At 38.1% G+C, this 23,573-nt stretch overlaps 1 protein-coding gene across 2 annotated transcripts; it reads right to left on the bottom strand.

Annotated features, from left to right (window-relative positions):
• sh3pxd2ab (SH3 and PX domains 2Ab) lies at window positions 1-11,557 on the bottom strand. Of its 2 annotated transcripts, XM_065244886.2 has the most exons (8): window positions 10,997-11,133; window positions 8,687-8,747; window positions 8,050-8,154; window positions 5,400-5,517; window positions 4,645-5,240; window positions 4,343-4,392; window positions 4,078-4,197; window positions 1-2,433 (listed from the first exon to the last, which is right to left on the bottom strand). In XM_065244886.2, exons 2-8 carry the CDS (start codon window positions 8,706-8,708, stop codon window positions 829-831), a joined length of 2,616 nt encoding a protein of 871 aa, XP_065100958.2. In that variant the 5' UTR covers window positions 8,709-8,747; window positions 10,997-11,133; the 3' UTR covers window positions 1-828. The 2 variants fall into 2 exon arrangements, with proteins under 2 accessions (XP_065100958.2, XP_065100957.2); XM_065244885.2 differs by lacking the exon at window positions 8,687-8,747 and having other exon boundaries at window positions 4-2,433; window positions 10,997-11,557.
• Window positions 11,558-23,573: the final 12,016 nt, after the last annotated feature.

Here is a 23,573-nt window from a genome sequence, read left to right as displayed (position 1 = left end):
TGCTTACTAAGTTCTGTATCAACACAGAATATAAATAAATATGGTGTATATAAACAGTATTTATGCACACATACCATATAGTTATTGAGATATAACTCCAAGGTGGAGACCATTTAACATGACTTTATTTAAAAATGAAATGATTTATTAAAATGAATAGCACCATGTTTAATTGTACAAACCAAGAGACATTCACTGTATGAAAATACAATTTGATAGATAGATAGATAGATAGATAGATAGATAGATAGATAGATAGATAGATAGATAGATAGATAGATAGATATTGATTGAAAGTGCATCTGATCTGTTTACAGACCTTGATTATTTAGTAAAAAAAGACACATAAAAATAACACTAACATAAAAGCTTGTTCAGTGAAAATATCACATCATCCAGCACAAGCATATAAACAAGTCTATCAGCAACCAACTTCACTTATTTATAGGTCCAGGTTCCATTTTTGTACCCCCCTGTGGGCACAACTGCCATCTGATTTCAGCACCTGCCAACTTTGTGTTTGGATATTGTCCAAAAATAACTCAATTTTGCACATTTTATTTTGTGAACATAATGAATAGAGCCTTTTATTACCAGTGGGTTGTGGTCAAGGTTTAGTGTTAGTTTAGTCATGGTTAAATGCGTAACTGTCCTTCTCACTATAGTGACACTATTTTAGTGATGATTCCTAAAAGGGTAAACTACATTATTAATAATGTTAGTTTACCATCTTTACCAATTTTCAATTAGTAAGCAAGCATACCATCCACAATGCCTACACTGTAAAAACGGTAACTGCTAAATTTAACACTAACCCTTTGAGTTCCACTAGCTCCGCCTCTCAAGAAAGTTGGAGGGAACCCAGCCCTTGCGTGTCTTGGTTGAGTCGAGCACGCGGCAGTACCACCAGCCGTTGGGGTTTCTCTCTAACACCTCCAGCCTGGTACCGGCGGGGAAGCTCATTGTCTCTGCATCACCGCGGTAATCGGCAATAGACACGTACTCCTCTCGCAGGTTGTTGTGAATGAGATGAGGTTTAGGCTTCACCATGGAAACCGGGACCTTACGCCTCATGCTACCCGTATTACCGGCACAGGAAGAGGTGGATTGATCATTGTAGGCGTGGTTGGGAAGAGCATCATTCCTGCGTCCCGCTTGCACTGTATGCGTGTTAGCAGAAGAGCTGTTTGTGTTGTCTTTGTTGTGGAGGACGTTCTGAGGTCTAACTGCGGCCTGCTTAACACCAACGCGGCAGTTCTGCTGGTTAGATCTGTGGCCGCTTTTCAGGCTTTGGTTAACACGTTGTTCGTTCTTTTCCAGATTTATGCATCTACCCCCCTTTCCAACATCTACCTGCACTGGAATCTCTGGAAGCTCAGAGGCAGGAGTCCCACACCAAGACGTCTCCAAATGCACCTTCTCTGTGTTTTTGGCTTCTGTCCCGCTTGTTTCTGAGCTTTTGATTGGCTGTAGGTAGTAGGTGGGCGCCCAGCCTTCTTCATTCCCCCAGCGAATAAACCACCAACCGCTCCCTTGCTTTTCCACAACCTCCACCTGAACTCCTGCTGGGAAGCTGATCTCGCAGGGCTCCTCCTGCTGGTACGCAGCAGTAGTGCGGTACAGATTGGTAGAGCTGTCATGGGATGGATATGGGAAACATGTCTGGAAGCCAGAAGAGTCATTTAACGTAACGGTGGAGCCAGTTTCGGATCCCTCTGATGTGCGGGAGACTCTGCATTGTATTTGGCCTGGTTGTTCCTGGTTTGCAGACTTTCCAGGCCTCCTGAGGGAACTACAGTCTGGGTTCGCTGGTTTTGGTCGGACATATGGTTTGGATTTGGACTCGTCAACTTGCTGTTTAAGCTTAGGTTGCTGTTGGTTGGGTTTGGATTGTGTATAAAGCGGAGAGTTAACTTCAATGCTGGGCTCGATAGTAGGGGCGTCATATTCAGGTGGATCCCACATAGATGCCCGGTGGGATCCAGAGAGCAAGTATATGTCTGAGTGGTTGTTCTCCTGACTGGGTGGTACAGGTCTGAACTCACCATTCGCATAAACACCCTCATCTTCCTCTTCGTCCCCCACCCCCAACGTAAAGGAAACATTACGCTGAACTAAAGGAGGTGGAGGTTTAGTTGGTGCTTCCCCTGGGAAAAACTCCTGCTCTGGGTCAAATTCCAAGCCTACTGTGGGAACGTCATATTCTGGTTCCTCATACAACCTTGTTGGAGGTATGACCTGTGATTCTACGCATGGAAGAGAGTTCTGCTTTTTAATTGGTGGTGCAGGAGGTGGGACCTTGGGGCGGGTCAGTGTGCTGGTTTGACGGTTCACAGTAGGCTTCTTACGTTTGTCGATGTAAGAGCACGGGGCCCAGCCCTCTTTTTCTCCGATTTGAACGTACCACCAGCCTCCAGAGTTCTTCTCAATGACCTGTAAACACAGCATATACTGTCGATCATCTACAGAGATACAACCCAGAAAGACTCATAATGCAGACTTTTTATATTGTGATCACAGATCAGTTCTATACTGAATTGAATAATACTAGATTGCAATATCTTTTAATTTTCAATGTGCTTAGTCGTGTTTCTGTATGGGCCTGGATATAGACAGTTTCAGCCTGACTGATCTCACGGAAAGTCGTGTTTTAGTCGTGTCACATATAAAGTCATGTCATGTAAAATTTTAACCATTTATTTATGTCCATGGCACGAAATTCAGCTTTTTTAGTGTCTTGAGCACAAATGTCTTTTTTGTGACACTCGCACAAATTTCTATAAATAGTTTTTACGTGCATTCCATGACTTTCTTTTTCGTTTCATTTTATGTATTGTTTTCCCATTGTTTTTTCATATTTTCTTACCATTGTCGCTTGGGGTTGGGGTTAGAATCACTTTCTGTTACATTTTTAGACATTCTAACCCAAACCCCAAATCTAACCCCAACCTCAAGCTACAATGATTTAAAAATAGGAAAAAGATTTATTACAGGGTTGCTATTTTTCATGTTTTCTGGGTTGGTAGAAGCACTGGGGACCCGATTATAGCACTTAAACCTGGAAAAAGTCAGATTTTCATGGAATGTCCCCTTTAAACACTCTCAAGATGATTCTCACAAATCTCAGTAAATTCCTATGGAGCTAGAAGAGTCTCAATAAAGATTAATGCACACACTACATTCACATATGCACACACAGGATTCATAAATACACACGCAGGATACACAAATGCACACAAAATTCACAAATGCACACACAAAATTCAAGAAGCACAGAAGATTCACAAATGCACACAAAATTCAGAAATGCACACAAAATTTATAAATACACAACCAATTCAGAAATGCAAACAACATTTACAAATGCACTCAAGATTCACAAATGCACAGGACAAGATTCAGAAATGTATTTCTGATGCACACACAAATATATCTTGATTTACAAACTGTTTTTGGTCTGTGAACTTTATTGCATTTGTGTGTGAATTTTGAGACTCCCCTGACTTCAAAACCATTGGCAAACCAGCTTAAAGGTCATGTGATTGGCTTATAAGTAAACAATCCCCCACGTGGGGTGCGTTCTTGTGATTGGCTAAAACAAGGGAGATATCTAATTGGTTTCATATCATTCCCTGTTTAAAAAAAGGCATTTGTGTGTCGAGCCAAGTCAGGGGAGTCTCAAAATTCACACACAAATGCAGTAAAGTTCACAGACCAAAAACAGTTTGTAAATCAAGATATATTTGTGTGTGCATCAGAAATACATTTCTGAATCTTGTCCTGTGCATTTGTGAATCTTGAGTGCATTTGTAAATGTTGTTTGCATTTCTGAATTGGTTGTGTATTTATGAATTTTGTGTGCATTTCTGAATTTTGTGTGCATTTGTGAATCTTCTGTGCTTCTTAAATTTTGTGTGTGCATTTGTGAATTTTGTGTGCATTTGTGTATCCTGCGTGTGTATTTATGAATCCTGTGTGTGCATATGTGAATGTAGTGTGTGCATTTATCTTTATTGAGACTCTTCTAGCTCCATAAATTCCAAATGATTGCAAGATGTGCGTGGAAGAGTGACGTACATCAGCTTTCTGTCCTCCACTGAAACTGATCCCATCTGTCAGGCAGGAGTGGAACTCAGCAATAGTGTAATACTCGGCTTCAACACTAGGGGGATCTGGGGGCTGCGGTAACTGGAAGCCCTAAATCAGGTCAGGAGAAAGGAATATGCTGTTAAGCATATTATAAACCACAGACTGACCTATTTGTGTGAAACACTTTGTGTGTTATATAAGATAGAAAGAAAGTAAGATAGGGGGAGAAAGAGATAGAGAGAAACATACTGACCAAGCTGTTTTCTCGGCGGGGAGGTGGTTTTTGACTGCTTGATGCTGATTCTACATTACATGAAAACAAATGATGTTAAAATATTGTTAAGCATTAAAGTTAAGGAAAGAAAAAATCCCAGACAGCAGACAACTCTGTGCCGGATCCGCGCTGAAGTCAGATGTAGGCTACAGATCTGGTGCGAATCAGGCCCGGAGTTGTCTGCTGTCTGAGAAAAGAAAGAAAGAAAAAAAGAAACTTAAACAATATGCAGATGGATGGAATGAAAAAGTAATAATACATTTTTGCAAAGCAAATCTTACTGGTCTCTACGCTGTGGACTCTGTGAGGTGCGACGCGAGCAATGGCAGGAGATGGAGGGACAGTTTTGTTCTTAGGCGCAAATGGTATTGAAGAACATGTGCTTGCTTCCGGAAGAGCCACAGACACACTGGCTTCTGACACGGATACAGATACACCCATATCTGAGACAGTGAGACACGCTCCTGTTTCTGTGTGTGATGGACAGCTAGAGCTCACCTGGTCACCAGATTCCCTTACTGAGCCGCTGCATCCCATCTTAGCCGCTGTGCTAAAACTGGCAGTGTCTCTGTCACCATATGTGTTTTTAATAAAACCATCTGTCTGTTCTGCATCACCATTATATTGTGTATAGATGTCCGTTTTTGAATGTACAGATGTATTGCTGTGACGGTGCGTGTTGGTGTCATTTTGCGCATGCCGTTCGCTGCCTGGTTTCTTGTTCAGGAGGTTGCTGATCTCCATGAGGTTTCCGATGATTTCCACTTGACCCTGCATGGCTGGTTTATTTGTCTCTGTTGTCTGGTTGCCAGGCATAACACCATCCTGCATCTTCCGTAGGTAGGCAGCTGGTGCCCATCCTTCTCTTCCTCCATAACTGAGAAAGCAAAATGAACCCAGAATGAGTAAACTACAATCCGGACATTAAGTAATAATAATACCGCACACCACTAATACAGATGGCAAATGGCCAAAGAATAATGAAAAACATGTTTAGATGAACAGAGTAGCTTAAAGGGAAGAATGAAAACGGTACCGTATAAACCACCAGCCTTCCAGATTCCTCTGGATGACCTCAACTATGACGCCAGTCTCAAAGCCAAGCTCATCCTGACTGGAGCTGCTGTATGGCTGAATTGTGACATAGTGCTCTGCTACAGAAAACAAAAAGACAGAGAGGATTACAAACTGTCCTTAAATGCTTAAATGTACAGCAAAAAAGTGTAGCGCAAATGTTAATGTCAAGCAGTGTCTCCAAACAACTGACATCGGAAAACAATAACTCAGACCTAACTTTACTTTTCTGAGCCATTTATACAATTATTTTTAATTAATAATACTACTACTAATTCATTACATTTATATAGCGCTTTTCTGCAGCACTCAAAGCGCTTTACATAAGGGAGATTCTCCTTAACCACACCATTGTGCAGCATCTACCTGGAAGATGCGGCGGCAGCCATATTGCGCCAGAACGAGGAGACATAGTGATATAGCCAGTGCCTGTTTCTCAATGTCAAGGATACTTCCTTGGCAGGACTAGTCCTTACAAATCCCTTCCTTCACAGGCTAGGCGAGGCTCCTCTTAAACATTCAGAGAACACGTTAAATGGAACAGGCTAGCAAGTGCACGTCATTGCGTCAATGAAAGGTGTGCTTTTCGGTGCTGCGCGCATAGGATTGTGGGTGGTTTCAGCACGCGAAGAGCGCGAAGGATAACCATATGCATCCTTTCCTGTATATGGGATTTCTCGAACGAAAGACTCAGTCCTTGGCTGAAATTCTGAGGATCCTCGACATTGGAACAGTCCTTCGATGGAAGTCGATGACGTAGCATCCTCGAAATTCTGGCTTCCGAGGATCCTTCCTTGACATTGAGAAACGGCTAAAATATTGTATCTTTCAATGGCAGGGGATTTTTTTCGGGCACTACGTAATATCATTGTGCCTCCTGCAGCCATGTTACGGCAGCAAAGTCCTTGAATATTACACCAGAATGAGAGTATAGTTCCAAGCCATATCTGCCTAGAACATTGCAACTTTACATTTTCCAACGGTCTTAGGACACAATGTAACTACAGAAGAGTCAAGTTTTAAATAGGAAAAATATCAAGACTCTTTGGTTATTTTTGAGTGCGATGCTAATGGTCTAATCAGATTCAATGGATTATGCTAAGCTATGCTAAAAGTGCTACCGCCAGACCCGAAGATCGGCTGAATGGATTCCAAAACGTTAAGAATCAAATGTTTAACTCAAGGGGAGCTGGAAAATGAGCAAACCCAGCTGTTGGGTTGAAGTATTCCAGACAATGTTTATATTTGACCCAACAATGAGTTAAAACAACCCAGCATAGGTTACATTTTAACCTAATGGGGTGGCTTGGTCCCTTTATGACCCAGTTCTGGCTTGAAAATAACAAATTTTATCTAATGCAGTGTTTCCCAATCCTGGTCCTCAAGTACCCCCTTCCAGAAAGTGTTTGATGTCTCCTTATTTAAAACACCTGATTCAACTCATCAGCAGCTCCTTCCAGAATGGTTAACATGTCTCCCCAACAAGCTCATGAGTTATATCAGGTGTGTTAAATAAGGAGACATGTAAAACTTTCTGGGAGGGGGGTACTTGCCCTGCTGAAAAAAACAGCATCAAACCAGCATAGACCAGCATGGGAATTATGCTGGTTTAGCTGGTGTTCACAGCATACCAGCACCAAAACACAACATATGCTGGTATGACCAGCATGGGATGCTGGTGCTAATGCTGGTTTAGCTGGTGCTAATGCTGGTTTGGTGCTGGTTTAGCTGGTGCTAATGCTGGTGCTGATGCTGGTTTGATGCTGGTTTAGCTGGTGTTCACTAGAAAACCAGCACCAAAACACAACATATGCTGGTCTTGCTGGTATGCTGTTTTTTTCAGCAGGGTGAGGACCAGGATTGGGAAACACTGATCTAATGCAATAACATTAATACATTTCAGTACAACAAAAGAATCCAAATATTTTAAGAACTGCATGTGTTCTTTGCCATTTTGGTTAAGCAGTGGAAAAACCAAATGAAACATGCAGACATTGCAGAATCTACCACAAGCGATATTCCTTCTGTGTGTGTGTGTGTGTGTGTGTGTGTGTGTGTGTGTGTGTGTGTGTGTGTGTGTGTGTGTGTGTGTGTGTGTGTGTGTGTGTGTGTGTGTGTGTGTGTGTGTGTGTGTGTAATATGGGTCAGTGTGTATTGGACCCGGTTGCACAGTAAAAGTCTTTTGGACTAAGGGGTGGAAAATCTGACATCTCTGTTGGAAATGTAAAACACAAACATCCACTCCCAAACCGTTAAATGCTCCAAAAATTACGTGTGTGTGTGTGTGTGTGTGTATGTGGGTCCTTTGGCTGTGTGTGCTAACTGTATGGTCTTCATCCAAGCAAGACTTCATGTGCTGACATGGCATAAACCTCCATAACAGAGTTCGCCCACAAATCTCTTCAAATCAACTGAATGGAAACTGTGAAAAGTTAAGAGTTGCGTAAGGCAAAGCAAAACAGGACATTTGGCTGTGTTTGTGTTTAACACTAGCCAACAGCTCTGGTATCTGTTGGGAAAGACGTTCCCTGTTCGTTCAACCACTCTCGATTCTGTCTAGCGGCAAAAAGGGTGATTTAAATAGGTAGTTTAGCAGTGTATCTTTGTCTTACGCTCTGCAGTCGCTGCTTTGTTGCTGTCTCGATGTCTTGTGAGAGAGACTAGGTATGTAGCAGGAACCCAGCCCTGTTCTTCAGCTGTTCTTACAAACCACCACCCTATAGAGACACAGAGAGAAACACATACCACTGATGTAACTGATTCCAGCTGTTATTTTCAATTGGGTCACATCCCCTCTTTCCTAATAATTTTACTGGTACTGTGTACATCAACATAAAGATATCATTGTAGATGATGACTTGTTTTGAAGTTTATTTGGATCTTTATATATGTTTGCACTAGATCACAATGGGGGGGGGGGTATATTTGGCAATACTTGCGAGGACCAAATTCTCACAAATATAATGTTGAGTGGTTGTCACTATTTGGATGGCCAAATCATGCTTTAATGTCAACGGGTTTCTTTAAGGGTTATCTTAATAAAAAGACCTTGACTGCACACATGCATGAACCCTTACTGAAATGTTACAGACCACAAAAATGTTTATGCTCAACACAAGCGCGCCATCACTGGTTGCAGACACCTGCCATGAGTTAGTGGTCTCAGTGTGAGACACTCATTAACACAAACAGACACAAACACTCTGATAGGTTGCCAGATCTCCTGTTTATTAGAGCGCTCAAAAATACCTTCAGGTTCTTTACCCAGCATGCATCACTCTGCCAAAGCATCTTATAGTGTTTTGAGAACCTGGGAGACACACATAAACATATAAACAGGCAGACTGACTCACTCAAAATATTTTAGATACTGCATCTGCAGTCACTCTACTGGAATATATACATGCTGTTAGTTGTGTATATCTGGAAAGATGTTTTCACTAACTAATGTATTAGAAGCTAAATAGAACGAGAGCGGCGTATTCAGTTCGTAATGACTTTAACATAAAGATTTTAATACCACACACCCAACCAAAGATTTCCGTAAACAACACACATCACTGTTCAGGAAAGATTCTGGAGGATCCATTAGGATGTCATGAAGACCTTCACTCAAGTATGCCTTTTGGATGTGGTGGGCTTTTTCCACAAACACAGACACACACGCATTCATACACTTTATCTGCTTCAAAATGATTTCATCTCTATTTGCCAATAGGCTATTAAGCTCTGCATTCAGTCAGGAAACATTATTTGGAAAGGTTTAAAATGCAATCTTAATGTTTAAATTTACGTCAACTCAACCAAATTTATCCAAACAGTTGTAAAACTGTCACAATAACTGAAACTGAATAGCGTATTAAAATCATGATGATGTAGGTGCATGAGATATTTAAATTGCATCATTATCACCGTTTGAATGTTTGAAGAAAATTGTTAAATGCATTTTAAGAAACATAATGTCAAATTCTTGTTTTATTGATGTACCTGTGTGTGAATTAGTTTAAGGAAATTGTCTGGATTTCAAAAGCAGAATGGTTGCAATGGGGTTTAAGTTCTGCTGTTCTTCCAGATCTCTGAATAAATGTGCATGTAAACTGGGAAACCTCCACCTAAAGTTTAAAGCTGGGAGATGATCTATTACAGTGTGATTTATTTCTGTGAATGGATCTGTTAAGGTTGACAATCATGGGGTTCAGTGTATGTTTGGGCTATGGCATGATAAAGCTTTGAGAAAATTGTTTGTAAATATTGGACAGAACATACCGCTGGGTTAAAATTTACCCAATGCTGGGTTGTTTTAACTTAACTGCTGGTTCTTATTATGACTCATGGTTGCAAAACAACAACCCAACATTGGAAAATTTTGAACCCAGCATGGGTTCTGTCTAATATTTACACAGCGTGGGTTAAAAATAACCCAGACATTTTAAAGGAAAACACCACCTTTTTTCAATATTTTACTATGTTCTTACCTCAGCTTGGATGAATTACTACATACGTATCTTTCTTCAATGCGTGCACTTAATCTTTGTACAGCGCGTTGTGAATGTGTTAGCATTTAGCCTAGCCCCATTCATTCCTTAGGATCCAAACAGAGATGAATTTAGAAGCCACCAAACACTTCCATGTTTTCCCTATTTAAAGACTGTTACACGAGTATTTACACAAGTAAGTATGGTGGCACAACAGAAAACGTGGTGATTTTTTAAGCGGATAAAAAATAAGAACTATAATGTATGGCGGAAGAGCACTTAGTTTGCAGCACTTCGAGCTCTGTCTTTAAATAGGAAAAACGTGGAAGTGTTTGGTGGCTAGTAAATTCATCCCTGTTTGGATCCTAAGGAATGAATGGGGCTAGGCTAAATGCTAACACATTCTCAAAGTGCTGTACAAAGATTAAGTGCACGCATTGAAAAAAGATAAGTATGTATTAATTTGACTAATTGAGGTAAGAACATAGTAAAATATTGAAAAACAGTGGTGTTTTTGCCTTTAAGAGTGGGATTCAAAATCAAATGTAAAGATTTAGGATTATCTTAAATTTTAAACAAAGAGGCACACGCTAAATTCTGCTGTGTTATTTTTAACCCAATGCTGGGTAAATATTGGACAGAACACATGTTGTGTTATAAATAAACCTATGGTGGCTTGTTGTCAACCCAACTCTTTACCCAGCATAAGTTAAAACAACCCAGCATAGGTATATTAATTAACCCAACATGTGTTCAATATTTACTTATCAAATCATATTTAAATTATTGACCATGATAAATCCTCTGTACACAAGGTAAGATTTTCTTGCTTCCACTGAAGCACACAGATTCTAGGATCATTCTGGAAAAACATAGAGCATGTGAGCTCACGAATATGATCTGAAAAGATTAATAATGTTTTGACTTTATTTTTAACATAATTTGTTACATAATTGATTTATACAAATGCAATAAAGATGCCACCATTTTCACCAGTGGTCCCAGAATTTCGGACCCCAGTGTACATGCTGATGTTTGTGCCTGTATGTAAATGAGGATAGGTGTGTGGGTGTGTGTCACTCACCACTCTCACTTTTCTCGATCACTTCCACTTTCTCTCCTGCCCTCAAATTGATCTCTGTCTTCTCCTGCCGTTGGTAATCTGCCGTCACCACATACACACATCTACACTCCTCTGTACCCAGAGCATCTCCACACTCTCTCCCTGAGGATGATGGGAAAAAACAGGCCGTGAGCCAGCTGCCCCCATGCCCGCGTCTACCTGAACTGCGCCGAGCCATTCACCGACACTATCACAGCACTAAATCAGCACGCGGTAACCGATCAACAGGTCATCCAAGTGACGTTTGTCTGTACAAACAAAAGTTCATGAACAACAGATCCTAATCATCCATGTCCATACAGCCTTAAAGCTCCAAGACAGAAGGTTTAAAGCGATCACAGTTTGACTTTAAGCGCATCCTACCGGCCCTGAGGCCAGGGGTCCATTCGGCAACAGGATTCATATGGGCTCTAGTGTACTGCAAGCTCATAGGATCCTCTATGAGCAGGACAGAGGCCCGACTGAATACAGGACTGGAAAAGGGGGGAAAAGAAAGAAAGAGAGAGAGAACGAATAAGGGGAGCTGAGGAAGGACTGAAAGATGAGATGAGGAAAATAAACCAAGCGCTAAAGCCGTGGGGGCGGAGCAATGGAGAATGGGGAAACAGATGCCAATCAAATGATTCTCCGCCCCCTTAAAACAGTTTAAACAGAAACATATGGCCTTTGAAAACAGAGCACACACACATGCACAAAACACGCTTGGGATATATTCACATTCTCTAAAACACATCCCATCTCTTGGCACACACCACAAAAACAACGCACATTTTACTTTACTTCAGATCTAACAGCAGCATCTGTTTAAAAAAACATTTTTGTTGTAAACTAAAAGATGATAAATGACTTTGTGTGGATGATAAATTACTTTATGCCACAGATGGTGTTAATAATAGGAATATTATTTTAAAGAAAATGCAGAGTGGTAACAAAACACAGAGAGTTGCATGATCTAATTTCAAAAGTTATATTATTTAATAGTGCTGGGAAAAGATTAATCGCAATTAATCGCATACAAAATAAAAGTGATTTTTTTTTTGCATAATATATGAGTGTGTGCTGTGTGTAATTATTATTTATATATATAAATACACACACATTCATGTATGTATTTAAGAAACATTTACATGTGTATTTATATTTATTTATATATTTATAAATTCTACACTGAAAAAATTATTCATTGAATTTAATAAATTTTTTAAGGTAAGTGGTTGCAATTCATTTATTTAAGCTACATTTAAACAAAAAGTTTTATATTTTATTTTACTTAACTAATCTTTTTTGTTTAAATGTAGCTTAAATAAATTTATTGCAACCACTTACCTTAAAAAAATTGATTAAATTCAATGAATAATTTTTTTCAGTGTATATTATATATAAATAAATAAAAATTATATAAAATAAAAAATTTGAAATGACTATGTATGTGTGCACACATACACACACTTATTATGCAAAAAAATGTGATTAATGGCGATTAATCTTTTCCCATCACTATTATTTTAGAGATTGTCTTACTGTGCGCAAGAATCGACACAGCGGTTAATAAAGATGAATAACTGGCCAATGCATCTGTGTTTATGACAAGTGTCTGCAATGTCCAGCTGCACAAGTGGGATGTTTGCATTAGTGGAAAATGCAGTCTTTAGGGCATTGCATGGACATACAAACCTAAAACTAGCTTTTGGAGCTATTTTCACTGGTGGGCCAAAAATTTCAATATCTGGTGATCATATTGTGTCTAAAATTTAAGGTACTCTATATTAACTATACTAAACTTGTAAAAACAATGCACTCATGGTAAAATCACATTGTTGTATTGAGTATGGTTGAATCACAGCTGATACTGATAGCACTCTTGCTAATATTGTGTTGTTTAAAAAAAAGAATTCAGAAACTCTGAATTCTTGTCCATCTGAATACATTTACATACAGTATATGCCGTTTAGCAGATGCTCTGGATAATTCCTGTATATTTCAACTGTATTTTTCAGTCCTCATTCACAGCAATCCTCAAAGTTCCTCAAAGACACTTTTTATATAACCTGTACTGTTTATTTCCTCTCTTACATTCGCTCTTTTTTCTTTGTCGTACTCTCAGTTTCTCTCTTTGCTTTTCTTTGACTGCCCCCCACTCCTTTTCCTCCATCACACTGAACCCATTTCCTTTCTGCCACGTCAACGGCCTCCCTCTGAACTGCTTTTTCTGCAAAATCGCAGAATATCTCTCTCTGTCTATGTCTCTGTCTCTCTTTCTTTTTGTCTCTCTCTCTCTGTCTCTCTCTCTAACCTTTTAAATTAACTACATGTCCTTTCTGCATAATGTTTTTTCATAATGAACTGAGTTGCCATAATAAAAATCCAAAAGCACAATGTTCCCACATAATCCATAAATCAATCTGCACATATTGTGTACTCCCTCAAAAACATCCAATTATTTAAAACAATTGTTTTCTTGCTATTGTCTTTCTTTTTTATCTTCTTTCATATCACTATATAACGTACAATGACATAAGAAAACATAATACTGATTAGTTAATTGAAGTATTGTGCACTTTTTCTCTTTTGGAAATTAAAGCAGGGCATTGTTTCTGTCCTACATATCACATAGCCACACAGTCACACACGTTTTAGTGTTTCCATTTGACTATGGTGGAGGAATGCAGAGTTGCATAAGAGAGACAGCAGAACTCGAGCTCTCATTTCATACTGAATGAACAATATGAAACAAAGCACAATGCACATCAACAGATGTTCAGTATCTCTTCTTCGTTTGCAGACATATGCATGCAAATAATTAATTATATTAGACTTAATTCTGTATGAAAACGCTGGTGTTTGATCCATTTTAAGGCTGGTAGCACATTATGACATAGAGGTGAGCGGGGCCAAACTAACGCAGGGTTAATTGTAACACGGCTACTTTATATATTTATACAGGGTCGAGCAATCTGTGCTTTTTGTCTTTTTCTCTTACTGTTAGAAGATGATCTCCTGTGAATTAGGTCACCAAATTCAACCTTATATTATTTATTATTTAAGTCTTGTAACCTAAAACATAACATCTTTTTGAAACATGTCAGCAACTGCTGACTGCGCTGCACTTTCTAAACAATCTATTTATATGCATTGATGCATTATACAAAGATGAAGGATCATGGATGGATGAAGATGGATGGGTGTATATCTTTCTATTAAAGGCAGATATATAAACAATATCCACCTTTAGTATATAGACTGAATTTAACAAAAAAATTTGTGTTTAAACAAAAAATTTCTAGCAGGTGTTACAACAAACCCTCAATTTGTTACAATTACCCAACCTATGGGGTAAGTTGTAACATTTGCACTCTTCTCACTTTCGGTGTAACTGTACAATAACGTACAAACAAACTTTAAAGGTGAAGGATTTTCTCGAATTTTTGAAAAGAACCACCTTCTCCACTTGAAAAAAAAATGCAATTTGGCAACACTCCTGATTGACAACTAGGACGACCAATAGTCTTGATGATCCACCCGGAAAAAGAAAATCCTCCGCAATACCTTTAAGTGTTCATTTGTAGCAGAGATGTGTGTGATGATTGTGTAAAAAAATAATTAATCTAACTTAAATATTTTTTTAATGACAGAGCCAAAGTCAGAAAGCGTTAGATTGTGCCCCTTTCTCCTTAATCTTGGATGGTTTAAGAGAGCCTGCTATTGCTCAAGAGTAAAGCCAGATTAATACTTGACACTTAAGGTTATCATTTTATTCAGTTTTTTTAATGCTGCCTATACATTTACTATATTTTTTGTTTGTATACTAATAAAGAAACTTAAAAATAATTATATATGCTTACTATATCATTGCAAAAATGGTGGTATGGTGGCCTACGACTTTTGCACAGTACTGTATACTTTTTCACATTATCTGAGCTGGAACTGTCTACTCAATATGGCCTTAATAACCACAACTGTTACTTTTAGTTACTCAACTGCAACATTAAAGCACAACAGCGCACCCTAGTGTACAACGAGACTAAGTGTAATACTCTATATGAGTAGTAACCTCTGTCATGAGCAAATAAAGGTGGGCTGTGACATAAAACAAAATTCTGTACTGTATAATAATAAAAATAGTTTATTATCCTATCATCTTGCTGTGCTGGTGGGCATGTGCTTTCAATGTTAGATGTGTGCATGTGTTAGGTTCAGTAGTGTTAGGTAGTTTGACAGGGGCGATGTGTTCTTTTTTTGTGTGTCACTATCTGTACCTGCTCATCATCTGCAGTGTTCAGGCAAGGTAAGGACCACATGTATACTGTAGGAGATGCATATTTTGGCTTTTAATATAAAAAGAAAACATTTGGGAGCTGCAACATCATATTATTAAAATGTATTGACTTTTTTAAAGGGACAATCCACTTTTTTTAAAATATGCTAATTTTCCAGCTCCCCTAGAGTTAGGGTGGCCATTCGTGCCAGTTCCGCCGGACACGTCCCGAACATGTTTTCGGATGCGTTCTCCGGAAGTCACGTTGGTCGACTGCATACGTCATCAAGGTTTAATATTTCGGGTTCAATTTCAGAAAAGCAACTGTTACATTTCAAGGTAAGAATGAAACTACAATGATTGTATGTCTTTAAAAAAAAAAATCTTAATTTTCTAATGTATTTTAACTGAAATGTGAGAACCTTGATTATGTATGCGGTCGAGCAACGCGACTTCGGGAGAACGCACCCGAAAACATGTTCGGGAGGTGTCTGCCAGAACTGGCATGAATGGCCACCCTACCTAGAGTTAAACATTTGATTTTTACCGTTTGCAATCCATTCAGCTGTTCTCTGGGTCTGGCGGTACCACTTTTGGCATAGCTTAGCATAATCCATTGAATCTGATTGGACTATTAGCATCGCGCTCAAAAACGACCAAACAGTGTCAATATTTTGAACGGCAGCAAAGTCCTTGATTATTACGCCAGAATGAGAGTATAGTTCCTAGCCATATTGCAACTTTTAATTTTCTGTCAGTCTTAGTACACGATGTAACTACAAAAGAGTCAAGTTTTAAATAGGAAAAATATCTAAACTGTTTGGTCATTTTTGAGTGCAATGCTAATGGTCTAATCAGATTCAATTGATTATGCTAAGCTATGCTTAAAGTGGTAACGCCAGACCCGGAGATCAGCTGAATGGATTCCAAAATGGTAAAAATCAAATGTTTAACTCTAGGGGAGCTGGACAATTAGCATATTTTCAAAAAAAAGTGGAGTGTCCCTTTAAACTTTGCTGTAGCCATGCCTCTGTATTCCCTACGGAGTATCCTTTCTTAGCAAAAGACATGTAAAATTCCACGTCTTCAGTGGCACCGGTAATTGAGTGTATGGAACTGGCTTTTGATGCAATGCCGTTTAAATTCGCCTCTTTCCGACCTTGCTCTTCTCCCTTTTCCTATCACATATCACATCGAAAATGCATTTATTTTTAATAAAAATTGAGAAACTGTTTGAAAAGTGTCAATAAAAAGTGCCTAAGAAAAAAGTATTTATTGGGTAGGGTTAGAGGTCATGTAGGGAAGGTAACTGATATTTAACTGATATTGTCTCTTTGTGTAAATAGAAAATATCTATCTATCCATCCATCCATCCATCCATCCATCCATATCTTTCTTTCTCACGCTCTCTCTCAACATTTTGTCATCTTAACGTTTCTGTTAGCAGTTCAAAAGAAATGCCACGTAGAGAATTTCAAATACTAAATTTATTTACATTCAAACCTTCTAAAGAATTTTCACAAATTAGACAATATTTTGCCTTTGATTTGACTCACACAAAAAAGACTTGGTTGCTTTATGTCACCAATTATTATAATTATATTCATATATATAAAGAATTTTTGTTTTAAATTTTCCTTTTAGCAATTTTGTAATGTTTACATAACATAAGCTACATAAGCTAATTTGTACACTCTTTGCTTTCTTATCCTTAAACAAATACCAGGATTCCAGGAATCCAACAAATGTCTTTATCGCATTGCACATCACCAGACTTGTTCCTGTACTGCAAAACACTGGCAAACATCCAGACTTTTTTATTCTTTAGTTAGGTTTCTATTACCTATAAATATTTAAGTTTCGTAGTATCGTAGGATCTGAGTTTCTTAAAAGCAACCTGTGAGTGTATTTTAGAGATGACTCGAGAGCATAAACATACACCTGCATTGTATTTCACTTAATTTCTTATCCTTTCAGGTTTTTATATATTTAGTTATATAGTTTATATATTAATTTCATCCTATCTAGTTATTTTATTCTGCATTACTTTTCTTAATATTGTTTAAAGGTCTCATTCTTTCTGTGTTTGATTGTGTTTACAGTGCGCAATATAACATGTGTTCATGTTTTACGTGTAAAAAAAACGTGGTATTTTTTGCACAATTTACTTATCTGTATACCACTGTCTTCACCGTCCTAAAACGGGCTGTTGTCTTCTTTGTTTTATGAAGTCCCTTCTTCAGAAATATGAACGAGTTCTGATTGTGAAGTTGTTTAGTGTGTTGTGATTCAATAGCAGCTTAGCTTAGCAGTCCTGTTTGAGCCAGTTTAGTCAAAAACTGTTTTATTGATGTCATTCAATCGGGAAGTAGAGGGCTGTAGTCTAAACCGGCTGTTCGCTGTAGTGTAGGCCTTGAAAGGGGAATTCTGTTAAAGAAAATAAATCGCCTGGCAGTGAACTTTAAGCTTCATCATTTTGCAGGCATTACTTACGCTCTAACAGCAACATTACACACTAACTAAAGTTTGAAAAATGGGACCAGGAAGAACGTGACCTTTAAATCTTATGTTGGCACTATATTGTCTTCTTCAAAAGTAGATATGGGTTTCTAATGGTCTTCATCTCAAGATTTTTTTTCGTCACGAGAGTGTTAGTGTCAGTGTTGGTGTCAGACAAAAGTAGTCTGGACATCGACAAAGCTAAACTGAGCAATGCATTAAACACAACTAAGATTATTCAATAAACCATCTTTATTATTATGACATCACTTTGTCTCCTGCATGCCTGCTGTTTTCTTATTCATCTTGGTATCTGCTTTGTGGTTTTACTCACAACAGAGTTGATATTTTAGTATGGACTCTAATTAGACCTGTAATATCTGCAAGTCATATCCATAGTGGGATCTATCCATTTGGTTGGATCTGTCACTGCCAAATGCCAGTTGTTGTTGCCAAAACTATCTGCTTATACACAACTGCACTCGCTTCAGACTCCACTAAACCATATCTACTCAATTCACACAATTATCCACAATTAGACACATACAAAAAAGCCTATTCACTGCAACTTGCTTTGGATAAAAGCATCTGCCACATGCGTAAATGTAAACATTATTATTTGTGAAATATATAGAATTGATATAAAATGTAAACATGCATTCGTCGCTAGTCTATCTAGAACTCAGTAGCAGGGCTCAGTTATAGAAATGTTCCTAAGAAAGAGTCTTAAATTAAAGGTTATTCTTTCAATTGATCTTTAATAAAAGGAACATCCGTTCCATATTTATTGTTCCTCTAAATGTATAGTTTGCTTAGACTTTTCATCGCGAATACGCATCTGAATCGAAGTGAACTTCCTGTCTGTATTTATTTATCGTTCTGGCCTGGCTAGTTGCTAAACTGATCTCTGAAACAATATCCATGTCAAAAATAAAATGTTTCGGTTTGTTAATTCAAAATATGTGTTCGGAGTGTCACGTGTGTTGCTTGTGCTTTCAAAATATGTGTTTGTTGCGTCATGTGAACCATGTGCATCACGCGTTTTGTCAAAATAAGTGCCTGCTGCACACACATCAAAACCATTTATGATAAAAGAAACAATCACAAAAATACACGCAAGACACTCCCTTAAAGGATAATTCCGATATTTAACACTTTGAGTCTCATTTCTGGTTTGTTTTGGATGAACTACACAGAAATTTTGACAATGGGTCGTGTCTTGAGTTTTTGACTGGTTTAGAAGCATCTCTTGACTGCTTCAGAAAGTCAATGACCATGCACAAACATGTCATTAAAACAACACTTAACGTTCATTTTCAAAACTGTACTACTCACCGAGTGGTTCGTGGTGTTCGTTGATGATTAAAAACAAATATATTGGCGCAATGTATGATTTCAATCCGTGTTATTTGCTATAGTGGAACGATTTTTTCAGATACCTCACAATCGTGTATATACTTCCACTTTATATTTGAGTCTGAAGCGTAAACACACTCCTGACCACTTGATAGCGACAAACACTTTGCCATAGAAGTACGCTCGGTGTCTAGCGTATAACTGGATTTCGGTACACAACTTGTTTTAAATCATCAACAAACACCACGAACCACTCGGTGAGTAGCACAGTTTTGAAAATGAATGTTAAGTGTTGTTTTAATGATATGTTTGTGCATGGTCATTGACTTCCATTCTGAAGCAGTCAAGAGACGCTTCTAAACGAGTCAAAAAGTCAAGAGACGACCCATTGTCAAAATTTCAGTGTCCATCACTGTAGTTCATCCAAAACAAACCAGAAATGAGACTTAAAGTGTTAAATACCAGAATCATGCTTTAACAGTAAACTCTGATTACACATGAGATTATGAGGATCTGGCAAACGCAAACATCTCTTTTATCATAAACCCTTTAGACGCGTCTGCAGCAGGCGCTTATTTTGACAAACCCGTGATGCACATAGGACCACTCGACGCGCAGAACACATATTTTTAAATTACGAACCACACACATGACGGGCTACATACATGTTGTGACGAACATCAAATCGAGCGCCCTCGAATAAAGAAGTCACCGGCCGCCACTGGTTAGCAGCAGATCCATTAAGCCCGGTAAGTTGCGAGGTGGGGCCTCCATGGATCAGAGTTGTTTGTCCAGCACATCATACAGATGCTAGACTGAGATCTGGGAAATTAAGAGGCCAAGTAGACACCTTGAACTCGTTGTTGTGTTTCTCAAACCATTCATGAACCATTTTTTCCCATTATGCTGAAGAGGCCAATGCCATCAGGAAATATACATGATCTGCAACAATGCTAAGGTAGGTGGTACACATCAAAGTAACATCCACATGAATGGCAGCAGGACCCAAGGTTTCCCAGCAGAACATTTCCTAAAGCTATCACACTGCCTCTGTCGGCTTCCCTTTTTCCCGTAGTTCACCTGGTGCCAAAAGAAAGTTCTGATGCCCATTGTAGGTGCTTCCTGCAGTGGAACCGTCTATACTTTAAAAACAAAAATGACCTGCACCACATTTTCTTGATAACCACATTAATGTTTCATTGGTGAAGTTAAACTATTTAACTTGCACCTTACTAATTCATTGGAAGCCCTGAATTTGGTTCCATAGCCAGGCAATTATCATATCATATCTTCTAACAAAGAAACATTAACAAGAACTAACAAGGCAGTTCAGGATGTTTATATAGGCTTTATTTAAAGACTACTTTATATCAATCAACGAAAAATCAACACTTCTAACAAACAGCACATGACGCACTACGCAGTCAGATTGTAACTCATAACAGACAGTTAGAGGGGTGGTGATGGTGGTGGTTAAACACACGCACACACACACACACACACACACACACACACACACACACACACACACACACACACACACACACACACACACACACACACACACACACACACACACACACACACACACACACACACACATAGGCTACATATAGAGGTGTGTGCAGAGTTCCTAAATCAGTCAGTCATTTTGTTTTACTGTACTTCATCTCAACTTGAATATTACTGTCATATTGCTATTCATATTTCAGCATGGTAGTGTACATTTAACTTCTTATCTTAAAAAAGCTTTTAATAGGATTTTTTGGAAAAATACCAGAAATGTATTTTTGTTTTTTGCAATATGGTAAAATAAATTTTTTTGTAAAATGTAACAACATATTTTACATATGCTGGAGTAAAAATTTGCAGCACAATTATTTTTAAAACATTTTTATAGTAAAATATAACATGATTATTTTCTGTTTTTAATCAGGTAAGGTTCTTTATAAGCAATGGGTTTTTGCATGCAATGCTTATCATCATGTAATGATTTTCATGTTTAATCAGTTTGTTAATGTGTGACTTATTTTCTTCTCATTTTCAGCTCAGATTGCTTGTGTTGTGTACAGTAGTGGTCTACTGTAACAGCTGCTCCCTTTATGGGTGGGAAACTGAAGAAAACTTAAGTAATCCAGAAGGTAATAAAATGTGTGTTTGACATGTTTACTTACTGGGTTCCACTTAATATTGAGTGTCAACATTTTATACCTTTTACTTGTTGTGTTGTTCTGGTTAGGTTTAGGGGGGTTTCAGGGTTGGGTTGTAATTATTTTACATGCATATACTTTAAATGTATAAGTTTAATTTAACACTTTACTGAAATTTTCTCATGATCTTTGAAATTGTTTATCTTTAGGTTTATGCTTTTAACTTTTTACAAATTACTTGTGAATAGAAAAAAATGTTTGTGGCAATTTAATTACATTAGAAAGCTACATTTTTTATTTCTTTTATAAATGAATGTCTTGGACTGAAAAATAAAAATACAGTCATTAAGGGCCATATTTACTAAACGGCAAATTAGCGCAAGAACGCAAATCCAAAATGCGTCGATATGAGTGGTAATAGGTTCCTTTGAGATGAGCAAATTATGTGCAGAATCGATGTGCTGTCGGTTCTTGCGGTGCCGCATGAAGTCGAACAAGCCTTTTATGACTGCCGTGGTTAAATTGGGCGGGTGAGTGTTCGAGCGGAAGTTAGCCTCTGGCTCAACGGATGATTCCTTCTGCGCATGCCCTGGCTCTAAATTGACGTTTTTACGTCACATGGCAGCACCCATGGTCGAACATTTTTGGCTTCAATTCATTACAATAAAATTCATTACAAGCGCAAATTAGTTCAGGGTCACAATCAAGCAGAGCTGATGAGGTGCAGGTGATCTACTAACGCCTGATGTGCTTGAGTTCAGCACCACGGACTTCGCAGCGGAAAATCCGGGGAGGGAAATCCAAGCTAACAAAGCAATTACACTGAAAAGAACTGGAGGACTTAAAAATGAAGGTTTACAAGAAGTTTTGAAATGCCTGGTATTGTGTGACTTCTAGTGACTCCTCTTTAATTTCCTCCATTTAATATCCACTGCGTGTCTTAAATAAATCCCAGCAGTCGTTATTTAACCCCAAAATGATGGTTTGTGCTGGCGGTAACTGTAGTTAGTAAATCTGGCCCTAAGAGTTCAGATAGATGAGAATTTCTTTCTGTAGCCTGCAAAAATAGAAAAATGTAATACTTTTGAATAGTATGTGTGTACCCAGTCTTGTATACATTTTTCTTATTTCAATTAAAATATTTCTAAAACGCTTTGCTATTGATTATTCAGATTGTTCTGACAAGGACGGAAACATCCACAAGTTTTTCACTGAGTGGGAGGATGAAACTCAAACCTGTGTGTGTAGCACTTATGGGACAATCTGTTGCCCAAGGTACAATAGCATTATATACTTGTGTCCAGTTTTCATTTCCCTGTATTTATTCTCAATTTAAAGAACTAGATTATATTGAGGCTGTTGATATTTTACACATTATTAACTATGGTCCACTTTAGATTACAAAGTACAGCTCTGGAAAAAATACGAGAACCCCTCTGAGTTTGTCTTTTATCAGCATCGGCATACATGGTGGTCATTCAATTCCAGTGTCTGTTGAATTCCAACCAAAGCAAACCTTAGGAGTAATGTAAACGTACCCAGTAGCAATGTGAAAAACTGATAGATAGCATGCCGAGACACATAAAAGCTGTTGTCAGTATAAATCTGCCAAAACAATTGTGTCTACAGATTTGGCTTTGGAGTGACTGAGTTCTTTCCTGATGACTCCGGAGCATTTTCTGTAAATGATGCGGAGTAAGTGGATTATCAATCATATATAGCATCACTGGGTTTCATTGGGTCTAAATATGCCATTGTATTTGTTTTGAAACAGATATGGACCCGATCCTGGATTGGACCCTGAAGAGGGTTCAGCGTTTAACTAAGGGCTCTCAACTGTCCAAGTATAACATCTTGAGGAACAAAAATGGCTTTTACATTATTATCATACTAAATACGCAACAAGTTTAAACTCTATAAATGAGCTGGCTTATGCCACATTTTAAATAAACATATATGAGCATGCATTTGTGTTGGTTTTGTAAATTTACTAAAAAAAGAAAAATGTGTGTACTTTTTAAAAACAAAAAAAGTACTTTTTTAGTTTTACTTAAGCTAGAAACCTAGCTTCTTATGTAATTAGGTATTAAATTAAATTTTTATGTAGTGGAATAAAAAGTTTGATGCTATATGCTTCATAATGTAGTGAAGTAAAAGTTTTCCCAAGAAAAACATTTTGATTATGTATAAAGATATAATTATAGCTATAAATACTTGTATAATGTACTTGAGTAGAGTAAAAAATACCCAAATCTACCTTTGGTGACCACTTTATATA

This window comes from Paramisgurnus dabryanus, chromosome 17 (assembly GCF_030506205.2).
Source record: "Paramisgurnus dabryanus chromosome 17, PD_genome_1.1, whole genome shotgun sequence".
In the NCBI taxonomy this organism is placed as follows: Eukaryota; Metazoa; Chordata; class Actinopteri; order Cypriniformes; family Cobitidae; genus Paramisgurnus; species Paramisgurnus dabryanus.
Note: the sequence above shows the minus strand (reverse complement) of the source record. Positions and strands in the feature narration are given on the sequence as shown.